Below are 24,178 nucleotides of genomic sequence, written 5' to 3' on the forward strand. Positions count from 1 at the left end.
GTGTTGACACACATACCTCTTTGCAAATATTTATCACTGTTTTCTTCATAATCGCTAACAACTGGAAACTCAAATATCCTTGAATTCATAAATGGATAAACCATACACGATTCATCCATACACTAGACTATCATTCAGCAATAGAAGGAATGACTACAGAGCCACACATCAAGATTCATGACTCTCAGAAGCATAAAGTGAAAGAAGCCAGACTTGAAAGATTATATACTGTATGATTCCATTTTAGGACATTGCAAAAAAAGTAAACTATGCAGACAGGAAACAGGCAGATGGCTGCCAAAGGCAGGGAGAGGAGACAGGGAGAGGGGTTGACTACAAGAGTACAAAGGAATTTCAGGGTAGGGGGTCGGTCTTGGAAGTGTTAAACATCTTGATTGAGTTGGTAGTAATACAATAGTAAGCATCTGCCATGACACAGAATGATATACCTAAGAGTCGATTTTACTATACCAACTATTCCCTAATAATAATTTTACAAAAAATGTTAGCTTGTAGAATTTTCATAGATGTCTTTTATCTCACTGAGGAATTTTTATAATGGACACTGATTTTGTCAATCTTACTTTCCTCAATCTACTAAAATGATCATATATTTGATCAAGAGAATCCAGACATAAGAGGACAAACATTGAACCAAAGAACAGACAACTAATGTGAGGTATAGCAATCAAACTTGTTGCCACTGGAGGTGGGAATGACTAGAAATATACACAAGGAAACATTCTGGTTTAATAGAAATATTGTATACATTGATTTTGGTGATTACATAAGTGTATACATTTGTCAAAATTCATGAAGTTGTAAAATTGAGATTTATGCATGTTACTGCATGCAAATTATACCTCAATAAAATGTTCGCATATAAAAGTGCTGGTCACAACCCAATGAAGTGATTGGGGACCTACTGGCAGGTTGATAAACACTAGTTCACAGGACCTGTAGGGTTGGGAAAATGAGCCCATGGGTACAACTTAAATGTCCTCTAAGCCTTGCAGAATTCCTCTTCTAAGCACATTTCATAGAAATCTTTAGAGAAGAACTGAATAAAAATTTCACATATGACCATTCTCCCTTTCACTCATTTAACATTACTAAATACCTACCATGTGTTAGGCACTGAAAAGACGGAATAGATTTGGCAGTCAACAAATCCCTATGCTCTTGCGAGCTTATACTCTCATGGAATATAAAATTCTGGCACTTCCCTCTCAGCCCTTCAGTCAACTTCAGATCAGATGTGTCCTTCCTAAGCCTCACTTCCGTCTATTATCTGCTAAATGTCAACGTTCTGAATGAAGTCCTTATGTCACTGCCCTCATGAGGCTTCTCTGCTGTGTGGTCACCCAACCACTGTGACATGTCAAGCCCTGGCTAAATACTGACTCTTTTATAAAATGCTTTGTCTTCTAGGACAGGTCTCATAATTAGACTATTTCAGCACCCATTTGAGGTATTAAAACATATTTTATGGAGCTTCTTTCCTGTGCAAATTGTCTGGAGACGGCAAGTCCTTATCACCCTCATCATCAGCATGTACTCGCTGATGAATTATAAGACTTGAGCTCCAACTGAAGCCCTTCCCACACTCCTCACATTTATATGGTTTTTCTCCAGTGTGAACTCTCTGATGGGCTTGAAGGTATGAGCTCCAACTGAAGACCTTCCCACACTCCTCACATTTGTATGGTTTCTCTCCGGTGTGGACCCTCTGGTGGGCTTGAAGATAGGATCTCTGTCTGAAGCGCTTACCACACACATCACACCGGTATGGCTTCTCTCCTGTGTGGACTCCACGATGAGCCAGAAAATTTGAGGCCCGACAGAATCCTTTCCCACACTCCTCACACTGATACGGTTTCTCCCCCGTATGGCACCTCTGGTGGGCTTGAAGCTGCGAACCCACACTGAAGCCCTTCCCACACTCTGCACACTGATAGGGTTTCTCTCCTGTGTGGACTCTCTGATGCACTTGAAGACTTGAGAACTGACTGAAGGCCTTACCACACTTCTCGCATTTGTAGGGTTTCTCTCCGGTGTGGATTCTACAATGAACGTTAAGATCTGAACTCCGGCTGAAGCCCTTGCCACACGTCCCACATTTGTATGGTTTTTCTCCAGTGTGGCCTCTTTGATGTGCTAGAAGATTTGAGGCCTGACTGAAGCCTTTCCCACATTCCTCACATTTATAGGGTTTCTCTCCTGTATGGACTCTAAAATGAATGTTAAAATCTGAGCTACGACTGAAGCCCTTTCCACATGCATCACACTGATATGGTTTCTCACCAGTGTGGCCTCTCTGATGGTCCAGAAGATTTGAGGCCCGGCAGAAGCCCTTCCCACACTCCTCACATTTGTAAGGTTTCTCTCCAGTGTGGCTCACCTGATGGGCCTGAAGGTGTGAACCTACACTGAAGCCTTTCCCACACTCTTCACATTTATAGGGTTTCTCGCCTGTGTGGATTCGACAATGAATATTAAGGTGTGAGCTGTAACTGAAGCCCTTGCCACATGCCTCACATTTGTATGGCTTCTCTCCAGTGTGGATTCGCTGATGAGCCTGTAGTCGCGAACGCCAGCTGAAGCCCTTTCCACACTCTTCACATCTATATGGTTTCTTTCCCACGTGGGCTCTCTGGTGGACTTGAAGATATGAGCTCTGACTGAAGCTCAGCCCACAGTCCTCACATTTATAAGGTTTTTCTATCGTGTGGACTATCAGAGGAGCTTGACAATGTGAGCTTTTCCCGACATTCCTCCCACATTCCTCATATTTGTGTGAATTCTCTCCAGTGGGGACTCTCTGGTGATGGTGAAGAGATGACCTCTGTCTTAAACCCTTAAACGATGTGTCATACTTCAATGATTTCTCTCCGCTATGGACCCTCTGATGGGCTCGAAGGCTTGAAAGCCGACGGAAGGTGTTTTCACATTTTTCACATTTATAGGGCTTTTCTCCTACATGGGCTGTCTGGTTAGTTTGAAGATGACAGCGCTGAATGAAACCTTTCTCATGCTCCTCTGCCTGGTAGGTTTTTCCTCCCGGATCGTCTCTGTGGGGAACCTGAAGATGTGAATTCTGAATAAAGCCTTTACCAAACCCCTCATCTTTACAGAGTACATCAGCTCGTTTTTCCAACTGAGAGCCAGTTCCTTGAATACTGACCATGGAATCTTGGCACTGGGCTAATTCCTTTGTAACCTGTTGCCAGATCTGCGAGCAGAACAGCTCTTCATGTGGCAGGAACTTTGATCCAATTTCCTGAAGAGTCTCCAGGTCATTTAGATTCTTGTCTCCTAAAAGAATAATGAGAATTTAGAGATGAGGCATATAGACACTTGGTTCAGAGATGTCAGGGCTATAAACATAGGTCCATTGAGAATCATACTAAGTTTTACATGGAAGAAACAGGTTAGAAATTTAGTGGCCACAGATCAAGATTCCTAGGGAGTCTCTATAAAGATGAAGCTGCACTTTACTAAAAGCCTTGTCTTTGCTTCGGCATATGTCTAATAAATAGCTTCCACATAATTCTTCCCGTTGTACACACATATGACCAAACGTTCGAAATGTTTAGTAAAACAGACAGATTATCAGAAAATGTCCCCAGGCAATGCTGAAAATCTTAGCTTGAAATTATTTCACTGCAAGTCTATTCTATGTTAGAAGCCTTGAAGCACTGAGTTGGTTGTGAAGACACGTGTTTGGGAGAAGCTATCTTATCACATAAGTGCCTAAAATTCAGAGTATAAGCAGGGAATGGCCTTTCACCTCCTACTGGGAAATATTCTTCAGGACAGTAATGGGGGAAGAGGTTTACAGTACCGTATATCATTCCAAAACCTCACAGCAATAAAGTTCCTATCACCTCCAGGGGGGAAAAAAGTGAAAAACCAGAAGTTTAATCTTTTACACCAGAGCAAGAACTTGTGAGGAGGAAATGAACAGGGTATGGTACAGATTCTCAAAGTCAATACTGGTCAGGAAGAGTTATGTTCTCCTTGGAACTCTGTTCTACCAAGAGACACACACCTAGCTACCTTCTTTTCAGATCACTCGTCAAATCACACCTTATCCATGAGGCCTCTTTTCCCATCCAATTTCCAGCAGTAAATTCTCCCTACCCCTCAACACTCCTGGCCATCTGCCTGGCATCTGCTTTACCCTGTTTTGTTTTTGTTTTTTTTTAATATTTTATTTATTTATTTGACAGAGAGATCACAAGTAGGCAGAGAGGCAGGCAGAGAGAGAGGAAAAGAAGCAGGCCCCCTGCCGAGCAGAGAACCCGATGTGGGGCTTGATCCCAAGATCCTGGGATCATGACCTGAGCTGAAGGCAGAGGCTTTAACCCACTGAGCCACCCAGGTGTCCCAACCCCGTTTTGTTTTTAAACAGCACATATTACATCTGATGTACTATATGAGTATGTCCTTTATCTTTTTGTTTTATGTCTTCTCCCACCTGAACGCAGCAGCCACAAGGACAAGCATTGTCACCGCTCCCAGAACCCGGTCAGTATCCAACAAAGACATGTTGAAAGAATATGTAAGTCCCAGTTTGACTTCTTTGTGGAGTTTGAACTAAGTTTTTTTTTTTTTTTTTTAAGATTTTATTTATTTATTTGGCAGACAGAGATCACAAGTAGGCAGAGAGGCAGGCAGAGAGAGAGAAAACTGGCTCCCCGCTGAGCAGAGAGCCCAATGCGGGGCTCTATCCCAGGACCTTGAGATCATGACCTGAGCTGAAGGCATTGGCCTTAACCCACTGAGCCACCCAGGCACCCTCTTATGATGTTCTGATTTGAGAAGAGACCTACATGAAGGAAGGGAGAGGCTGAGAGGATGACAGAGAGAAAGGGCACTTCTTACAGAAGGAAGAACAAGTAGAGAGAGGCTGATGAAGCAGGGCCGTGAGGGGCAGAGCGGAGCGCCAAAACTGGATGGAACAGACTGACACGGGGGCAGGTGACAGGTCACGTGTGCAGAGTGATGGGGGCAAAGCAAGGAGCAGGAAGTGGGACATCATAAGCCACTTGAAGTACTCAGCTTTTACTCTGAATGAGTTAAGAAGCTACCAGAGATTCAAGCAGAGGACAGGATCTGACGAACATACAGAAGAATCACTTCGAGTGGAGAATGACTATAAGAGAGCAAAGGAGGGGAGGAAAAGCACGAGAAACTGCTGCAGAGTTCACAGGCCCGGCCCTGCTGTGGAAGCAACAGGAAGCACGGCCGCGCGGCTCTCACCTGCGATGCTGCGGCCCTGGGTTGCTGTCTTTCTCATCTGAAGCTTTTCTCCCCTCTCGCACTGGAGTATTACGTGTTGGGTGAAGGGCTGATGCCCTGTCAAAAGGCAAGGACAAACATTTAAAGTTTAAAAATTACTAAACTACTAAAAATGTGTTCTAACCTTATCATCTTTAGGACATTAAAATCAGTGATTTCCAAACTGTTAATTACAACCCATCAGAAGACGATATTTGATGCAAAAATCCAGGATATGTGGGCCTTACCTGTAAATTACTGGGAAAAAAAGTCTGTTTTCTTCAGACTCTTTCCACCATTTCTCACATGATTTTCAGCAACGTGCAGTTATTGCCAAGGACTTGATTATTTTCTACCCTATTTCATTAAAAATGCTGGTCCAAGGAGAGCCTGGGTGGCTCAATCAGTTAAGCATCGGACTCTTGATTTTTGGCTCAGGTCATGATCTCAGGGTCCTGTGATTGAGCCTGCATTGGGCTCCATGCTAGGCGCGGAGCGTGCATGGGATTCTCTCACTCCCTCTCCCTCTGCCCTTTTGCCCATTTGCACATGCATACATACACTCTCACTCTCTCAAAAAAAAAAAAAAAAGCTAGTACAATACCCTACATATGTGTCATGACCCACTAATGAGAGATGACCACAGCAGTCATTGAATCAATTTACTGCTCATTTATAAAACACACTTTGATGAGAGAAGACCAGAAAAATGTCATCCAGTTCAAGAGCTCCAAAGGATACACGCATCCAAGGACACAATAAACACTGCAAGGGGCTGTGTCCACAGGGCACCTGTCCTCACCCACAGAGAGCAGGTTCCTGAAGTTCTCCAGCATCACGTCTCCATACAGCTTCCTCTGGGCGGGGTCCAGCAGCCCCAACTCCTCCTCCGTGAAGACCACCGCCACGTCCTTGAACGTCACCGCCTCCTACAACACCAAGCACACGCAAATTCAATCTTGCACCCAACGGCTGCTGGGAGGAGCACTGAGAAAACTGAAAGGGATGTGTAGGAAGTAGTTTCAGATTCTAAGAGACGAAAGTCAATTTTACTACAATATAGGTAAACATTTCAGGTAATACACACTGTATCACGTTAGATTTTTTTCTTTCCAAAATAAATACTAAAAAGAACTTTCAAATAAATATCAGCCTCCTGTCTTAATTATTTTCTTAGAATAAGTTCCAAGAAGGAAAAAAACTGCAAAATCCAAGACTATGCCACTTCAAAATTACTATGTACGATGGCAGGTTTCCTCCTTTTCAACTTTTTCTGTATTTTATTCTTCCCCTCAGAAAATTTAAGTAGCCCTAATTCTCCACACCATACATAACACTGAATATAACCAACGTTTTTAAGTTCTATGTAATCTGATTAGTAAAAAACAACTTGTTTTTCATTTTGTGCTTATTTGCCACTTAATAAATAATCACATTTTCATATATTTACTGGCCATTTTTATTTCTTCTTCTTTACTACCTTGCCAGTCAAAGACCTTTGCTCATATTCCAATCAGGGTTTTATTTTATGACTGTAAAATTTCTACTAGAGACTTTAAGCTTTTTTTAAAAAAACATATTTAAAACATATTTTAAAAAACATATATAAAAAACTCTTGTTTTGCTATTTTTCCTGGATAGCTCTGTGTACGGTATGGTTTCTCAACCTTGACAGTACTCACATTTGGGGCCAGATAACTGCTTATTGGGGGGGCTGTCCCCTGCCTTTTTGGCAGCAGCCCTGGCTTCTGTGCAGTAGAGGCCGAAGCCTCCCTCAAGTTGGTGACACCAGAAATGCTGCCAGACACTGCCTGGGGGCAAAAATCACCCATGAGTAAGACCAGCTGGTGTGCAGTAGAGTCTTAACTATTCTACATGGAAACTGTGTGTTTATCACAGGAGCCCTGCATGTCCAGGAGCCGTGAATGAGCAACAGAGATCCTAAAGGAGCCACTGAAGAGTGACCATGAAGAGGCAGTCTCATTAGCTGTGGTGTCTTCTGTATACAACAGCAACTAAGCACACACAGAAAGGCCCAAGTCCTCAAGAAGAATTATTTTCCCTTGCCTCCCTCTTTATCCAGAGTCTTTTTGGATCTGTTGGACCTTTGGTTTCCTGTGTGAGCCTAAGGAGTTTTCTTTTTTTTTTTTTTAAAGATTTTATTTATTTATTTGAGAGAGAGACAGTTGAGAGAGAGCATGAGCGAGGAGAAGGTCAGAGGGAGAAGCAGACTCCCCATGGAGCTGGGAGCCCGATGCGGGACTCGATCCCGAGACTCCGGGATCATGACCTGAGCCGAAGGCAGTCATCCAACCAACTGAGCCACCCAGGCGTCCCGATAAGGAGTTTTCTAAAATTCTACAATCCTGTTTCTTTGGAATTAACATGCAGGGGCAACAACGGACTGCCTCTTGAGGCTGGTCGGAAACTAAAGGCAGTAAGAAAAGCATCAGTATGTCTTCCTATACTAGTACTTTTTAAAATTAAGAACACTATTACTTTGATAAAAAATAAATCAATAGGTAAATAAAAAATATAAATCAGGGGTGCCTGGGTGGCTTCGTTGGTTAAGTGTCTGCCTTCAGTTTAAGGCATGATCCCAGGGTCCTGGGATCAAGCCCCACATCGGGCTCCCCACTGGGCGGAGAGTCTGCTTAAGATTCTTGCTTTCTCAAAAAAAAGAAGAAAAAAAAAAAAAATTCTTTCTTGCTCTTTCTCTCCCTCTGCCCCTCCTGCTCATTTCATCTCTAAAACAAATAAATAAGTTTGTTTTTTTTTTTTTTAAAAGGACTCTAGTTTTCTTATGGGAAAATACAGAAGAATATTTTCTCCATGTGACACACCAGTTATGCCTGGCTACACTAGGCCAAATCAGAGTGTTCTATGTGCAAAATCCCCAAGGTACCCCTAGTAAGTGTCCTTTTTCAATTTAGACTCCTAAAACATTAAGAACAAAAAATAGCAAATGCCTCAAAATTCCTTTTTGAGGAAAATGGTTATGTTAGGAACATATTAGTACAATATTCTTTCAAGTATGTCAAAATCAGAATTTATTATAATGTCGCTTTCCTGGTTTTGCTTTTTTAAGCTTTTATTTAAATTCCAGTTAGTGGGGCACCTGAGTGGCTCAGTGGGTTAAGCCTCTGCCTTCAGCTCAGGTCATGATCTCAGGATCCTGGGATCGAGCCCCACATCGGGCTCTTTGCTCAGCGGGGAGCCTGCTTCCCCCCCTTCTCTCTCTGCCTGCCTCTCTGCTTACTTGTGATCTCTGTCAAATAAATAAATTTTTTAAAAAAAATCTTAAAAAAAAAAAAATAAAGTAAATAAATAAATAAATTCCAGTTAGTTAGCATACAGTGTAATATTAGTTTCAGGTGTACTATAGAGTGATTCAACACTTCCCTACAACACCCGGTGCTCATCATAACAGTGTTCTTTAACACAGTAAAAATTCTAAATGACCAGGGTGCCTGGGTGGCTCAGTTGGTTAAGCATCTGCCTTCAGCTCAGGTCATGATTCCAGGGTCCTGGGATCAAGCCCCATATCAGGCTCCCTGCTCAGTGGGGAACCTGCTTCTCCCTCTGCCTGCCCCTCTCTCTGCTTGTTCTCTTTCTCTCAAATAAATAAATAAAATCTTTAAAAAAAATTCTAAACTACCTAAATGTCCAAAAATGGGGCAAAAGTTATGAGACACACACACACACACACACACACACACAGGGTCCATCAATTCAAGGGAATATGATATAGCCATTAAAAATGTAGGGAATAGGGGCACATGGGTGGCTCAGTGGGTTAAAACCTCTGCCTTTGGCTCAGGTCATGATCCCAGGGATCATGATCTGGGATCAAGCCCTGCGTTGGGCTTTCTGCTCAGCAGGGAGCCTGCTTCCTCCCCTCTCTGCCTGTCTCTGCCTACTTGTGATCTCTGTCTGTCAAATAAATAAATAAAAATCTTAAAAAAAAATGTGGGGAATAAAAAAAACTAGGAACTATAATATTAATTAATTAGAAAAGCATAATTTGAAAATTTTAACTATATAACTATTACAACTATATGGTTACGAATGCATATAAGGAAAAGAACATGGGAAAATGAGAACAGTTTTTATAAGGAAAATATAGTAAAGTGGGAGGGTTTTTTCCACTGCTAGTGACCTTTCTCCTCTATTTTACTTGTGAAATTATGAAATAAAATAACAAAAATTAATCTACACTAAAATAAAAAGCAGCGGGGCGCCGGCTCAGTGGGTTAAGCCGCTGCCTTCGGCTCAGGTCATGATCTCAGGGTCCTGGGATCGAGTCCCGCATCGGGCTCTCTGCTCAGCAGGGAGCTTGCTTCCTCCTCTCTCTCTCTCTGCCTGTCTCTCTGCCTACTTGTGATCTCTCTCTGTCAAATAAATAAATAAAATCTTTAAAAAAAAAAAAAATTAAAAAAAATAAAAAAAAAAAATAAAAAGCAGCAATCCTCTGGCACAGAAGAGATTCTGAAATGCCTGCTATTCTGTTTAACCATTTTCAAGAATGCATCTAATCGGGACGCCTGGGTGGCTTAGTTAGTTGGACGACTGCCTTCGGCTCGGGTCATGATCCCGGAGTCCTGGGATCGAGTCCCGCATCGGGCTCCCAGCTCCATGGGGAGTCTGCTTCTCCCTCTGACCTTCTCCTTACTCATGCTCTCTCTCAAATAAATAAATAAAAGAATGCATCTAATCGCAGAGAAATGAGACAATGGTTTAAAATTTAGAAAGGAAGCCCAACTCACCTTGAACTTGGTCATTTTGCCCTCGTCCTTCTAAGGAAGGGCTGAGTCCGGAGAAGGTACAAAAGGGGAAGGAGGAAAAAAAAAGTCATCAGCGTCTGGCCAAGACTGTCCTTAACCCACTCCACTAACATATTATCACTACCCCATATTTCATGCTTCACATCAAAGAGCCATGGTGCCCTTTCCTCAGGGGGCTTGATAGGCAGAGGATGGGCTGGATTCCTGAGACCACTGATCCCTTTGGCTGAGAGCCCCTGCACAATGAATAACCTGCCCAACCACACACAAATTCTCCTTGTCGCTTTTAGGGTATGAATCGGATTCTAGGGAGTGTGGATGTGGAGAATTAAATACCCAGGTTGAGAAAGTAATCACTGGGGTCAAATGTTTTAGGTTCACTTACTAGCTGTGAAATCTTCGACAAGTTATTAATGTCTCCGTGCCTCAATTCTTTCATCTGTAAAAATGGAGGGATTAACAATGCCTATTTCATAGGATTGTTTTAAGAATTAAATCAGCAGATACAGGGCACACAGAACACTCTTAGGGTATCTTATTTCTTAGTAGCTGTAGAAAAGCAGATAATATTCACTAACATAAAAGCTGTCCTCATAAATGGTTTCTATCAATGGAGCCTTTGGAGGCTGTCGCTCTGTCCTACAAAAATCACCTTTAACCTCCGAAATATACTATTCTTTCTTGGTCAGCATACTTAACGGGATGCCTTTGCAATAATATTTAAGATTACGTGGATGCCTTGTTTTCCCGCATAAAATGAACAGAACCTAAAATTTACCCTTTCAACCATTATTAACTTTGTTATTATTATTATTCACTATTAAGTTCATTAAGCGCATTCCACCATCCATCTCCAGAACTTTTTCGCCATCCTCAACTAGAACTCTGTGCCCATAAAACAACAGCTCCCCATCAGTCCGCCCCTCAGCCCCTAGTAACCACTACTCTACTCTCTCTCTGTGAATTTTACTATACGGACACCCGTGGGCTTTTCTGTTGTTGTTAACAGAGGACTGTTTTTTGAAAGATATGAGACCTTGTCAAATTTACTGTTAAAAGCAGGACCTTGAAAAAGACTCTCAAAAGCTTAAGAAGAAGTAATAAAAACCTGTGACTCAGGGGTGCCTGGGTGGCTCAGTAGGTTAAATCCTCTGCCTTTGGCTCAGGTCATGATCCCAGGGTCCTGGGATTGAGCTTCGTATCGGGCTCTCTGCTCAGCGTGGAGCTTGTTTCCTCCTCTCTCTCTGCCTGCCTCTCTGCCTACTTGTGATCTCTGTCTGTCAAATAAATAAAAATAAAATCTTAAAAAAAAAACAAAAACCTGTGACTCTGCAAGATTTATCTACCCATTAAGTGAGGTAATCATTGTCATTATGTCATTCAAACTAACAAGGTATAATAATCCTAGTAAATAATTAAAAACAACAAAAACAGCAGTGGGTGGCTTTAACTGAGCACCAAGTACGTGTCAGGGACCTTACGAAGCACCTAGCACACTTTTTGGTGAAGGTACTGCCCACGTACCTATGATGAAGTTACTGTCGCACAAGTCGTGTGACTTCGGTCCAACTGCCTACACCTCTGTGCCCATCCTCAGCTACAACAAAGAGATCAAAACAGAATTTCAGCCAGAGGGTTACTGTGCTAGAATAAATGAGCTAATCTGTGCGATGCCCCTGGCACGGTACCTGGCATTTTGGAAGTTCTCATTGATGATGAGGACTGTGGCTTCCGTTTAACAGATGAAGAAGCTGAAGCTTGATGAGGTCAAGCCACACGGGCGGAAGTGGAATCCAGCTCTCACACCAGAACCGGTATTCTAGATGCTTCTCTGCTGCTTCTGAGGACAAAAATACACTGATGGGACTCCAAGGTCTCACAGGAAGAGAAACGAGAGCTGAGACTAGGGTTGGCAGACACAGAAACGGGGAGATGACTCTGAAGCCAAAGGATCTGCTTGAGGGAGAAAAGAACAGCGCTGTGAAGGCTCTGGAATCAGACCACCAGTGTGTGAATACTGCATCCCCAACTTGCTAATACTTTGTGTCTCAAAGCGCAAGCTAAAACTGGAGATAATAATAATGGCAACAATAACCTTACCAACCTCAGGGGAAGGGTAGCAGGTCTAAGTGACTATATGTCAGACATTTGGAACAGCATCTGGTGGCTTAAACATGCAACACAAGTGACTTGTATGGCTGCTCGACATGGAACACCCAAGGAACCCCTTCCTCGGGGTGGAGACAGGCAGAGAGTGGGTTAGATTCCTGAGATCAAGCCCTTTCTAGCTGAGCACCTCTGGATAGTGAACCACGGCCCAACCACACAGGTGGCCTGGATATAAGTTCTCCTTTACACTCTCAGGGTAGGACTGATTCTGAGGAGGGTGGAAACTGAACATACAATAATCAGGTTAAGAGATTATTATTGGTCAATTGTTGGTTAATTTGTTACTTATTAGTTAATTACTATTAGTTACTCCTCCATCTTTAGATACAGGAACCCTAGTATGGAAAAGGGCAATGGAAAACTTCCCAATCTTGGCAGAAACAGGCTTCTGGGATCTGTGGTTCACTTTGTTCTGACTCTATTTGCCCAAAAACTTTTGCTCAGTAAGAAGTGTTCTGCAGGGAGCGCTTTCCATCACCTCTGGGGAAAGGGGGATAACTGGTAAATCAATCTTGTAATTAATACTGACTCCGCTTTGTAGCTCAAGCACTTGAAACAGTGCTTGGAACAGAAACTGCTCAGGAGACACTCAGCAGTCCGTGTCAGGTTCTTAATAAATGAAGATTTCTTTGAGTTATTTAAAAAAAAATTTTTTTTTAGAGAGGGAGGAAGAGAGGGGGGTGGAGCAGCAGAGGGAGGGGAAGGGAATCTTAAGCAGACTCCACACCCACCATGGAGCCTGACATGGGGCTCTGCCTCACAACCCTGAGATCACAACCTGAGCCAAAACCAAGAGTTGGACACTTAACCAACTGAGCCAGCAGGCACCCCTGAGTTGTAAAATTTTGAGGCTGATCCCAGGTGGGAGGATTTGGAGAGCCGGTGTTTTATTTCCAAGATTTTCCTCCAAGTCTTTCACAATATTTGCAGGACCAAGGTCAACTTTGTAAGGAAAAGAGCCTCTGGAATTTTTTTCCCAAGATTTTATTTCTTTATTTTAGAGAAAGATGGTGAGCACAGGTAGGAGGTGGCACTGAGGGAGAAAGAGAGAGGGAATCCCAAGCAGACTCCACATCAAGCCCAAAGTGGGGCTCAATCCCAGGACCCTGAGATTATAACTTGAGCCCAAATCAAGAGCTGGACATTTAAGCAACTGAGGCACCCAGGTGACCCCTTTTCTTTTCTTTTTTTTTTTTTAAGATTTTATTTATTTATTTGAGAGAGAGAGAGAGTCTGTGTGCATGCACGCACGCTCACACATACACATGCATGAGTGGGGGGGTACAGGGGAAGGGGGAGAGAGAGAAGAGCATCTGGATTTTTAAAACTACCATCTCAGGGCACCTGGGTGGGTCAGTTGGTTAAGCGACTGCCTTTGGCTCAGGTCATGATCCTATAGTCCCAGGAGTGAGTCCCGTATCAGGCTCCCTGCTTGGCACGGTGTCTGCTTCTCCCTCTGACCCTTCCTCTTCTCATGCTCTCTCTCTTTCTCTCATTCTCTCTCTCAAATAAATACATAAAATCTTTTAAAAATTAAAAATGAAATAAAACTACCATCTCAGAAAGGTGATTTCTGCTTTTCGAAGTCACTGCCTACATGGACCCATTACGAAATCCACAGTGTGTCCATCAAAATATTCAGAGCAACTAGCTCACTGCCTACATAATTAGCAATAGACAGGTTAATTTATAAATTCTTCATTAAATGAGTTTATCAATTCACTGAACACTTATGGAAACCTCACTAAAAGAGATATAACTGGGGCACGTGGGTGGCTCAGTAGGTTAAGCACCTGTCTTTGGCTCAGGTCATGATCTCAGGAGTCCTGAAACTGAGCCCCACATCAGGCTCCTTGCTCAGTGAGGAGTCCCTCTGCCCTTCATCCTGTTCATGCTCTCTAGTGCTCTCTCTCTCTCTCTCAAATAAATAAAATTTTTAAAAGAAGAGAGAGAGATACAACTTGCTAGTTTGGTGATTATATGTTGCTACCTGGCAGAGTAGCATATGGGGTCCTCTGGGTCCGCCGAGGCCCATGGAGCAGGTTCTACATAAACATAGCTTTTGCTGAGCTGTGGGGGATGACCGAATTCTACTAGCCCAAGAGAAGTAGAATCACTGGAAAACCTCAAGAGAACAAATTGCTATGTTGGGAATGAATACAAATCAGAGGAAGCAACAGATAAGCAGGTGGATGGGATTCAACCTCCCTTGATGTGAGTCCCAATTTTATCTGCAAGGCAGCAGGAAAGCCTTGAGGAAGGGAGGGTAAAAGATCCCTTTGTTTTGTAATCAGATTATTCTCTCAGCAGAGAGATTGGAAGGGGAAGTGGCTGGGATCAGAGAGGACTGTTTGGAGGATGAAGTTGAGAATCATTTACTTCTTGGAGAAAGGGGAAGATGGTGGCAAAAGCAGGAGGACCCTAAGCTCACATCCTCCCATGAATACAACTGGATAACCTGGAAATTATCCTAGATACCCCAGAAATCAACCTGAACACTGACATAACAAACTCACAAGTAAAGGTAGAAGCCAAGAAGTGTGGAGCCTTGGTTTGGGAGAGAAACAGATCGGGGCCTCAGTGGGGAAGAGCGAGCCATGGTTGTGGAGAAGTGTGAGAGACAGATGACATACAGGGAGCATGAGAAGGGAAAATGAATCTCGCATAGCCATGGGCTCAGAAAGCAAGAGGGGCGGGACGCCTGGGTGGCTCAGTTGGTTAAGCAGCTGCTTTCAGCTCAGGTCATGATCCCAGCGTCCTGGGATCGAGTCCCACATCGGGCTCCTTGCTCAGCAGGGAGCCTGCTTCTCCCTCTGCCTCTGCCTGCCATTCTGTCTGCCTGTGCTCTCTCTCCCTCTCTGACAAATAAATAAAAAAAAAAAATCTTAAAAAAAAAAAAAAAAAAAAAAAAAGAAAGCAAGAGGGGCCACATTTCAGGAGTTCTTGCAACCAGCAGTGCTGAAAGCCTGTATGTACTCTGAAAGGTCAGTGGGCCTGGCTCAGGCAGAGCTGGAGACATCCTTCTTGGAAAGAAGGCAGGACAAAACACCTGTGGACATACAGCATGGAGGCAATAATGGGAAGTGCAGAGGTGCACCTGGGGCACATAGTGGGTAGGTTGTCTGCTCATCCTGAGAGTGTGTTCCAGAGAGGCTGCATTCCTGGAGAGACCCTCCTGGAACAAAGAACTGGCAGGAGCCACTGGCCCTCCCTCACCCTTCAGCATAAACACGGAGCCACTTGCAGGAACCAGCACAGCACTGACACTCCCTCTGTAACTTCCTTACACCAAGCAGAGCCCACACCACACTCATAGGAGACACTCCCCGAAGCACCAGGCACTTGGGAACAGAGGACACTACATGGCAGGACACTACAGGACTTCTTCTTCACAAAGTCATTACCCTCCAGTAAGGGAGATGTCACTGACTTTCTGAACAGAGAAGCAGGCACAGACTTAGACAAAATGAGAAGACAGAGGAATCTGTCCCAAATAAAAGAACAGGACAAGGCCACAGCCAGAGATCTTAGTGAAAGAGATCTAACTAACATGCCTGATAGAGAATTTAAAGTAATGGCCAGAGATACTCAGTGGACCTGAGAAAAGAGTGGAGGACACTGGTGGGCCATTAACACAGAGCTAAAAGAATAACAGAGATAAAGGGCTGAATAAATGAAATGAGAAACACACTCAGAGGAATAACAGCAGGCTGGAAGAGGCAGGGGAACCAATTAATGACTTGGAAGACAGAGTAATGGAAATTAATCAAGCTGAACAAAAGACAGAATAAAGAATTCTGCAAAACAAGCATAGACTTAGGGAACTCAGTGACTCCATCAAACATAGTAACATTCAGATTATAGAGATCCCAGAAGAAGAGAGAGAAAAGGGGGAAGAAAAGTTATTTGAAGAAATAATGCTGAAAACTTCCCTAATCTGGGAAGGAAACAGATATCCAGATCTAGGAAGCACATAGAACCCCCAACAAAATAAAAAAAAAAGCAGATCCACACCAAGACATATTGTAATTAAAATGGCAAAAAATGTAGAGAAACAAATTTTGAAAGCATCAAGACAGAAGTAGTTTCTGCGAGCACTCAGTAGGAAAGGCACTCAACAAAGACTTGCAGAATGACTGCTGCAATGAACAGCTGACAGATATGTCGTGTTGATCAGGGTCTTATTATTTATCTCCTACTCTATGCTATAGTCAGTTAAGCATCCGACTCTTGATTTCAGCTCATGATCTCAGGGTCATGAGATCAAGCCCCATGTTGGGCTTAGTACTGGGCGGAGAGCTTGCCTGGTATTTTCTCTCTCCCTTTCCCTCCACTCCTGCACACGTGCTCTCTCAAAAAAACAAAAAAGGCATGGTAAAAAGAGGTGGAGAGATAACAGGAAGGGCTGTTGCAGAATAATTTTTTGTCATGGATGCTTCTCGCATATTTGACCATGAAACCTGAACCAAGCAAGGGAGAGCGCATCATGCAGATATCTGGTACTGGAAGGATGTGGAATTCAGCCAGAGAGAAAACAGAAAATATTTTTTGTTAAGAAGCATGAGTCTGGGGGCGCCTGGGTGACTCAATGGGTTAAAGCGTTTGCCTTCGGCTCAGGTCATGATCCCAGGGCTCTGGGATCGAGCCCCGCGTCAGGCTCTCTGCTCTGCAGGGAGCCTGCACCCTCCCTTCTCTCTCTCTGCCTGCCTCTCTGCCTACTTGTGATCTGTCAAATAAATAAAATCTTAAAAAAAAAAAAAAAAGCATGAGTCTGTTCTCTCTACCAGTGCTTCTCAAATTTTAATGTTCCATGAATCAAATGGAGACCCTGGGAAGGTACAGAAACCTCTGTCTCACCCCTAGAAATTCTAAATCAGAAGATCAAGGATGGAGCCTAAAAATCTACATTTTTAACAATATTCCAGAGGATGCTGATGCTGTTGGTTTCTGGGTCACTATGAGAGTAGCAACAGTCAAAACAACCCTCCAGATATCCTCGACAGACTAAAGACTTCAGGTTTTCCCCTTCAACTCTTCTTCTAACCACAACAGAGCAAAAAAGTTAAGAGAAAGTAAATACACTGCAATCTTCTCTTTCTCTCTGGTTCTAAAAATGGGATTAGAATCAAGGTTTGTTAGGATCGGAAAGAATACCGAGGGCACTCTAAGCACCTAATTTTACCCACAAGGAAACTCAAGCCATTCATAAAATACTCTCAATTTTTGCTGACATTTAATAGCAACTGACTTAGTACCTACCATGGCACCATTTCCACAAATGTTGTACATGTGCTATCTTATTTGATCTTCACAAGTCTAGAGATTGAGACAAAAATCATCCCCATTTTACAGGTAAAGAAGATAGAGCACAGAGAAATAGCTTCGTTCATGATCAACCAGTGACCAATAGAAAAGTCAAGATTTTCACCCAGAGCCTTACCTACTAGGACTGTGGTTCTCAACTTGGACAGCACATTAGACTCACAAAGGAACTTTAAAAAAAAAAAAAAAGGGTTCAGGCCTTACTACAACTAATCAAATCAAGTCTGTGGAGGGGGGCGACTGAGGTGTGCACTTCTACTCCCCTCCTACTGCCCCAGGCCACATTCTCATTGTCCAGTTAGGACACTGCACCAGGCACTAATGAACCTAGGCAATATGGCACCCAAGCCCTTGTCTTATAAGCAGTGGTTGTCAACTCTTGTGTACATCGCATTGTAAGGCCCGAGATTCCATGTGCTGCCTATACAACTTTGAGCCTCACAGGGCCCAAAGGCCTAGCCATGAGTTACTCTGTTTTCTCCAGATACGACCTGGCCCCTGATGCTGGGGGAAAGGCTCCCCACCCAGCTACTTCCTCTATATATGAACCAGGGTCTAGATTCAATACTATTTGACATCTTTTATTCCAACCCCACCAAGAGCCTGCTAAATCACAAAGCCAGTCTGTCAAAAACCCAGAGAGCACACAAGAGCCCTCATTCTCCTGACCACTGACCCCAACCTGCCTCTTTTCACTAGTACCCAATACAGAAGTCTCCACCTGCTTATTTGCTGCCACTCTAGTCATAAATGCAAAACCCCCTTCCTCTCTCTGCTTCCCAACCCTGCATATAACAGGCTTCATATGGTCCTATGTAGCAGGCTATGCCTCTTGGTTCTGGGGGAACCATAGTGTTAAAAACCTTCTTTCTCAATGGAGTAAACCTCTCCATGTTGCCACACAATAGCCTGTATAACTTTAAGACCCGAAAAAATTCACTCTACCAACTGGACCAGATGCACCCCACTCAGTCCTCAACCTAACAGCCTTTACCTCCCTGCCAGCTGTCAAATTATTCAGATAAGCTAATCACATCTTCCTTCAGGAGCGAAGGGTCACTTTACATTCCTGTCACTACAAAAACCCCCTACCACAGCCCCTGCTGGTTTACTCTATTTTGGGCGCAAGCCCCACATGGCCCTACACAGCATGTAGTATCCTCTGCCCAAGGGCTGTGGGTAAGCTGCTGCCAATGACACCTGCCCAGTGTCGGGTGTTACGTCTTCAGCCATCTCATACTACTTAGAACAAGGATTCGCCTTCCTACGCAGGGTGAATAGGAGGTGATCAGAACAGCCTCAAAATCACCCAGAAAGCTAATAAACACAAAAACCCAGGCTCACTGATACAGTAAAACTCCTAGGTCTTTATAGTCTCTCTATTTTTTACCAAGTTCCCTAAAGTGATTTTGATATGACCATAGTTTGAGAACCACCATGTCAGTCTATCCTGCCTCTCCAGGAGTTGTCTGAGCTCCTGAAGGACACCCAGAAAATCAAGGGCGGGGTTAGACCTGGCACTCAGGCCTCCTAAGTCCAAACTCTCTGCTTCTCTCCATTGTACGATGCCCTTGGAGGCCTAAGGAGCAAGAGTGACTCATGAATGCCCCTGAAGGCAAATCCCCGGAGTGAAAACAGAGCTTCCATTAAGACCAGTGCGATCTGACAAATACAATGCAAGTTCCATAGTATAATTTAAACGTTTCTAGTAGCCACATTAAAAAAAGTTAGAAGCAGCAACTAAGCTCAATCTTAACAATATATTTTATTTAACTCAATATATCCAAAATATATTCAGCCTACGATGAACATAAAAATTCAACCTGCAATCGACATAAAAATTACTGAGACATTACACTCCTTTTTTTCATACTAGTCTTTGAAATCCATTGTGTGTCTTTCACTTATAGAACATGCCAACTAACACTAGCCATATTTCAGGTGCTCAATTATCACATGTACCTGATGGCTACCATACTGGATAGTGATAACTTGAAACTTTTTAAAGCAACTGAGACCAAATAACCTTCCCCCAGGGACTTTCTGGGTTCAAGACAGCAAATTAGTGTTAGTTATAAGTTTAACCAATACAGAAACTATTCATTTTTGTTCAACTGAATGACGGAACTGAAGTAGGGAAAATGGTAGGCAGGTGAAAAAAAGAATACCTTAAAATCCCCTTTTGCCCTTTCGATAACTTGCTGCATTTTTCATGTCACATAGCTACCTATAACAGAAAAAAAGACAACGTTAGTCTGTAATATGTCGAGGATTTACAACATCCTAGGAACTATGTCAAGCACTTTACATAGCATATCTCTTTTAATATTCACAAAAACTTTAGGAGGTGGGTACTGAGAGTCCTATTTGGACAGGTAAGAAAACAGAGGCACAGAGAAGCTAAATACTTTGCCCAAGGTTATCCAGTCAGAGTGCCAGAGCTAGGTTTTAAACCAAGCTGCTCAAGTTTGATCCTGTTCTGCCCGCTAGTGACTGCCCCCTCTCCTGCCCCACTGCTTGTTTTCTCGCTCTTTCTGTCAAATAAATTAAATTTTTAGAAAAGATTTTATTTATGTATTTGACAGAGAGACACAACAAGAAACGAACACAAACAGGGGGAGTGGGAGAGGAAGAAGCAGGCTTCCCGCTGAGCAAGGAGCCCAATGCAGGTTTTCGATCCCAGGATCCTGGGATCGTGACCTGAGAAGACAGACCATTAGCGACTGAGCCACTCAGGTGCCCCAATAAATAAAATCTTAAAAAAAAAAACAAAACAGAAAGAAACATTAGCATCAACTTGTTTCTAAGAAAATTTGTTTTAGACCATGACATATTGGGCATAATGGTACATCAGCTTCTGAATACTCTTGAAAAAGTTGGCGGTATTCCGCAGCCCACCACAAGTGAGATCAAAGATAAGGAATGTGAATATAGATTATCTTCCTACTTTCTTTCCTAATCCCAGGCTGGGACTCCCCCTTCGATGGCTACTCACTGAATAACTCTTCTCTGCTAACTTCTAGGTTGCTGCTAGGCACTCTGAAAAGAATATGACAAGGTCCCCTGGAAAACAGCAGTCCCTGAAGCCAACAAGAGAGAAAAGAAATCAAAGTTATATGCCAGTGGCAAAAGCAACCTCAAAGGAGCAAAGACAACCCCTCATCTTCCCTAACTGCAATTCTTTCTAACCTTCTCCTATGAGTAACATTCTCCTCATTGCCAAGACTGAAAACCTTAGAGTTGCTGTCGATATCTGTGATGGACTGAATATGACCCCCTAAAACTCTTATGTTGAAGTTCTAAACCCCAGTTCCTCAGAATGTGATGATATTCTGGGTTGAAAAGTCAGCAAATTAGCAGAATATATTATATTTGGAGATAGGCCATTTAAAGAGGTGATTAGCTTAAAATGAGTTTTTTAGGGCAGTCCCTAAACCAATCTGACTTATGTCCTAGTAAGAGGAAATCTAGACACACAAAGGGACGAGAAGCAGGCACGTAGAGGAAAGGCCATGTGAGAGGACACAGCGTGAAGGCAGCCAAAGGGAGAGGCCTTAGAAGAAACCAAACCTGCCAACACCCTGATCTTTGAACTCTAGCTCCAGATGTGACAAAATAAATTTCTGTTGTTTCAGTCACCCAGTCTATGGTATTTCGTTACACCAATCCTGATGTTATTAATAAAATCTCCCTTCCACTGGTCTTCATATATAAACAATTTGTGATAGCTTTTCAGTCCCACCAACTCAACATCTGGGTTTGCTTTAAAATACTCAAGGAATTTGGGTAAATTGGAAGGGGACGTGAACCATGAGAGACTATGGACTCTGAAAAACCATCTGAGGGGTTTGAAGTGGTGGTGGGGGGCGGGGGGGGGAGGTTGGGGTACCAGGTGGTGGGTATTATAGAGGGCACGGATTGCATGGAGCACTGGGTGTGGTGAAAAAATAATGAATACTGTTTTTCTGAAAATAAATAAATTGAGAAAATAAAATACTCAAGGAGAGGGGCGCCTGGGTGGCTCAGTGGGTTAAGACTCTGCCTTCGGCTCAGGTTATGATCTCAGGGTCCTGGGATCGAGTCCCGCATCGGGCTCCCTGCTGAGCAGAGAGCCTGCTTCCTCCTCTCTCTCTCTCTGCCTGCCTCTCTGCCTACTTGTGATCTCTCTCTGTCAAATAAATAAATAAAAATCTTAAAAAATAAAATAAAATAAAATACTCAAGGAGAAAGGCACCTGGGTGACTCAGTCAGTGAAGTGTAGCCAGTGTCTGCTGGAGATTTTCTCTCCCTCTGCTCCTCCCCCTGTGCGCGCACGCTCTCTCTAAAATAAATGAATAAAACCTTTTAAAATACTCAAGGAGAGCTATGAAATGTGTAAGCCTGATGATTCACAGACCTGTACCCCGGGGGGCAAATAATACACTATATGTTAATTAAAAAATAATTTAAAAAATAAAATAATCGGGCGCCTGGGTGGCTCAGTGGGTTAAGCCGCTGCCTTCGGCTCAGGTCATGATCTCAGGGTCCTGGGATCGAGTCCCACATCGGGCTCTCTGCTCAGCGGGGAGCCTGCTTCCTCCTCTCTCTGCCTGCCTGCCTCTCTGCCTGCTTGTGATCTCTGTCTGTCAAATAAATAAATAAAATCTTTAAAAAAAAATAAATAAATAAAATAAAATAAAATAATCAAGGAGAAAAAAAATATGTGTGTGGAGAGCAGAGAAGCAAAAAAAAAACAAAAACAAACTAGCAAGGATTGACTCAGGGTGATTGTTACATAGGAGTTCATTATATTATACTTTGGGTATGCTTGGAAACTTCCACAGTAGAGTTAAGGAACTAACTATAAATACTGGGGTAACAATATCATAAAATAAATAAACACACATTTAAAAACTGCTAAACAGAATGCATAAGATGTTTAAAAAAACTGTCTATATTCTAGATTAGGAGTTATTCTTATTGCTTTTCTGTATACATTTTTATATTTTCTAACTTCTCTATGATGAGTGTGCATATCTTCCATAATGAGAACATGAACTATATTGTCTGAAATAAAAGGAAATGAGAATGCTTCTAAAATTTTATAAAAAAACCAGACTCATGAATCCTGCTTTCAAAATACTTTACATTAAAATTCCAACCTACCTCTGTAACTTGATCCCAAATGACTTGACTCCTCTGCAGTCAGTTTCCTATGGTTAAATATTTATATAGCTTATTTTTCTGTTTTGTTTCCTAATTCCAATTTGAGGACTTCAAACTTTGGGGCCAAGGATATCCACACATAAGGCACACACACCCTGGATTCAAATCCACTTCACCCACTAGCGATGTGACACAGGATAAGGAACTTAGGCTCCTCTGCCTCCATTCTCTAGTCTGCACAATAGAGGCAGTAACAGTATTCACTTGAGAGGGCTTTGTGAAGACTGCGTTAATTTTTATAAAACCCTCGGGACGAAGCTTAGCACTCCAGGTGTAACCATGAAGACCATCACTCACGTCCTGTGCATGTTCTCCATATTTTCTAAATTATTTAACAGCTGCTCATGAATGAAATACCTTCTATCACCGTAGAAGAGGAAGACGAAAGCGAAGTACGGTCGCAGCGGGGCTCTGCTGCGAAGGGGTCCTCTTTCAGAAGTCAGGAGGCGGAAAAGAAAGGAGCCTGAGATGCTGCAGTCTGGTCTGTGGCCCTGCAAAAACCGCAGAAGGTATTTGTGGGGGACGCTCTCTTTCTAAAACACGAGTCATAAGTAGTCCGGTTAGAGCCTCCTGTCCCGCATGGATGAGAAGAGCCAGTGCCACCTGGAAGAGTTTCCAGAGAGGTAACTTTTCTGACTACTACTGTAGTGTTTATATTCACAACTGACACCCTGCCACACGTCCGCACTGCTCCAAACACTTCACTTACACTCTATGCCATGGATTTACAAGACAAATGTGTAAGGTAGGTAATATCCCCGCTTCCAGGAAAGGAAACTGAGGCACGGAAAGGTCAAGTTCTACGAAGCGACAGAGCCGTGTGGAAGGGGAGGGGAAAGCGAGCTGGGCGGCGGGGAGCCGGGAGACCCTCGCAGCCTGCGGAGCCGGTCCGCCTCCAAGGCTGAGACCCGCGAAGCGCCCCAAACGTAGAGGCTCCGGCGAGGGGAAGGCAGGCAGCCGTACCCGCCCCTCAACCTCGATCTCTGCCACGGGCCGAGGCTTTTCCTCCTTGTGACCTAGGGCCCGGAGCCGCTGATCTCATGGCCAGGTCAAAAACTTAGAAAAGGTCGCGGGGTCCCGGGGATCACTCACCTCTCAGAGAGAAACGAAGGCCGCGATGTTAACCTCCCGCAGCGGAAATACCTCCGACTCTGCGGAGCTCCTGGACTACATTCCCCAGCATTCCCGAGAGGAACCGGGGCCGCTATCCCACCCCCGCGTGAGGCGGACAAGCCGGTTCCCACACCTACGGCCGGAATCCAATACGGAGTCCACGAAAGGAGAGGGCTTCGCATTCTTGCCCTCTGGCAGCCGAATGCTTCCGAACACACAGAGCACTGTATTACGCTCTCCCACTTCTCCAGCGGAGCAAATAGTTTTGCGCTTTCCCGGAGCGGAAGTGCTCCAATCCCAGA

General features: G+C 43.5%; 1 protein-coding gene across 7 annotated transcripts; it reads right to left on the reverse strand.

The window, feature by feature from the left end:
* Window positions 1-728: 728 nt before the first annotated feature.
* Window positions 729-23,956, reverse strand: ZNF45 (zinc finger protein 45). Of its 7 annotated transcripts, XM_044257180.1 has the most exons (13): window positions 23,856-23,956; window positions 23,121-23,254; window positions 20,554-20,638; window positions 19,727-19,785; window positions 17,677-17,728; window positions 11,756-11,907; window positions 11,592-11,664; window positions 10,453-10,506; window positions 10,050-10,090; window positions 6,966-7,094; window positions 6,086-6,212; window positions 5,266-5,361; window positions 729-3,315 (listed from the first exon to the last, which is right to left on the reverse strand). In XM_044257180.1, exons 9-13 carry the CDS (start codon window positions 10,062-10,064, stop codon window positions 1,487-1,489), a joined length of 2,196 nt encoding a protein of 731 aa, XP_044113115.1. In that variant the 5' UTR covers window positions 10,065-10,090; window positions 10,453-10,506; window positions 11,592-11,664; window positions 11,756-11,907; window positions 17,677-17,728; window positions 19,727-19,785; window positions 20,554-20,638; window positions 23,121-23,254; window positions 23,856-23,956; the 3' UTR covers window positions 729-1,486. The 7 variants fall into 7 exon arrangements, with proteins under 7 accessions (XP_044113115.1, XP_044113116.1, XP_044113113.1 ...); XM_044257181.1 differs by lacking the exon at window positions 20,554-20,638; XM_044257178.1 differs by lacking the exon at window positions 17,677-17,728.
* Between the last annotated feature and the right edge of the window lie 222 nt (window positions 23,957-24,178).

Source organism: Neovison vison, chromosome 7, assembly GCF_020171115.1.
Source record: "Neovison vison isolate M4711 chromosome 7, ASM_NN_V1, whole genome shotgun sequence".
Classification (NCBI taxonomy): domain Eukaryota; kingdom Metazoa; phylum Chordata; class Mammalia; order Carnivora; family Mustelidae; genus Neogale; species Neogale vison.

Excerpts from the sequence above, each read along its gene's own strand:
- ZNF45 (XM_044257179.1), bottom strand. Across the intron at positions 5,362-6,085 it reads CAGGAACCTGCTCTCTGTGG|GGCATCAGCCCTTCACCCAA; the intron begins GTGAGGACAGGT and ends GCCTTTTGACAG. Across the intron at positions 3,316-5,265 it reads CCAGGGCCGCAGCATCGCAG|GAGACAAGAATCTAAATGAC; the intron begins GTGAGAGCCGCG and ends TTATTCTTTTAG.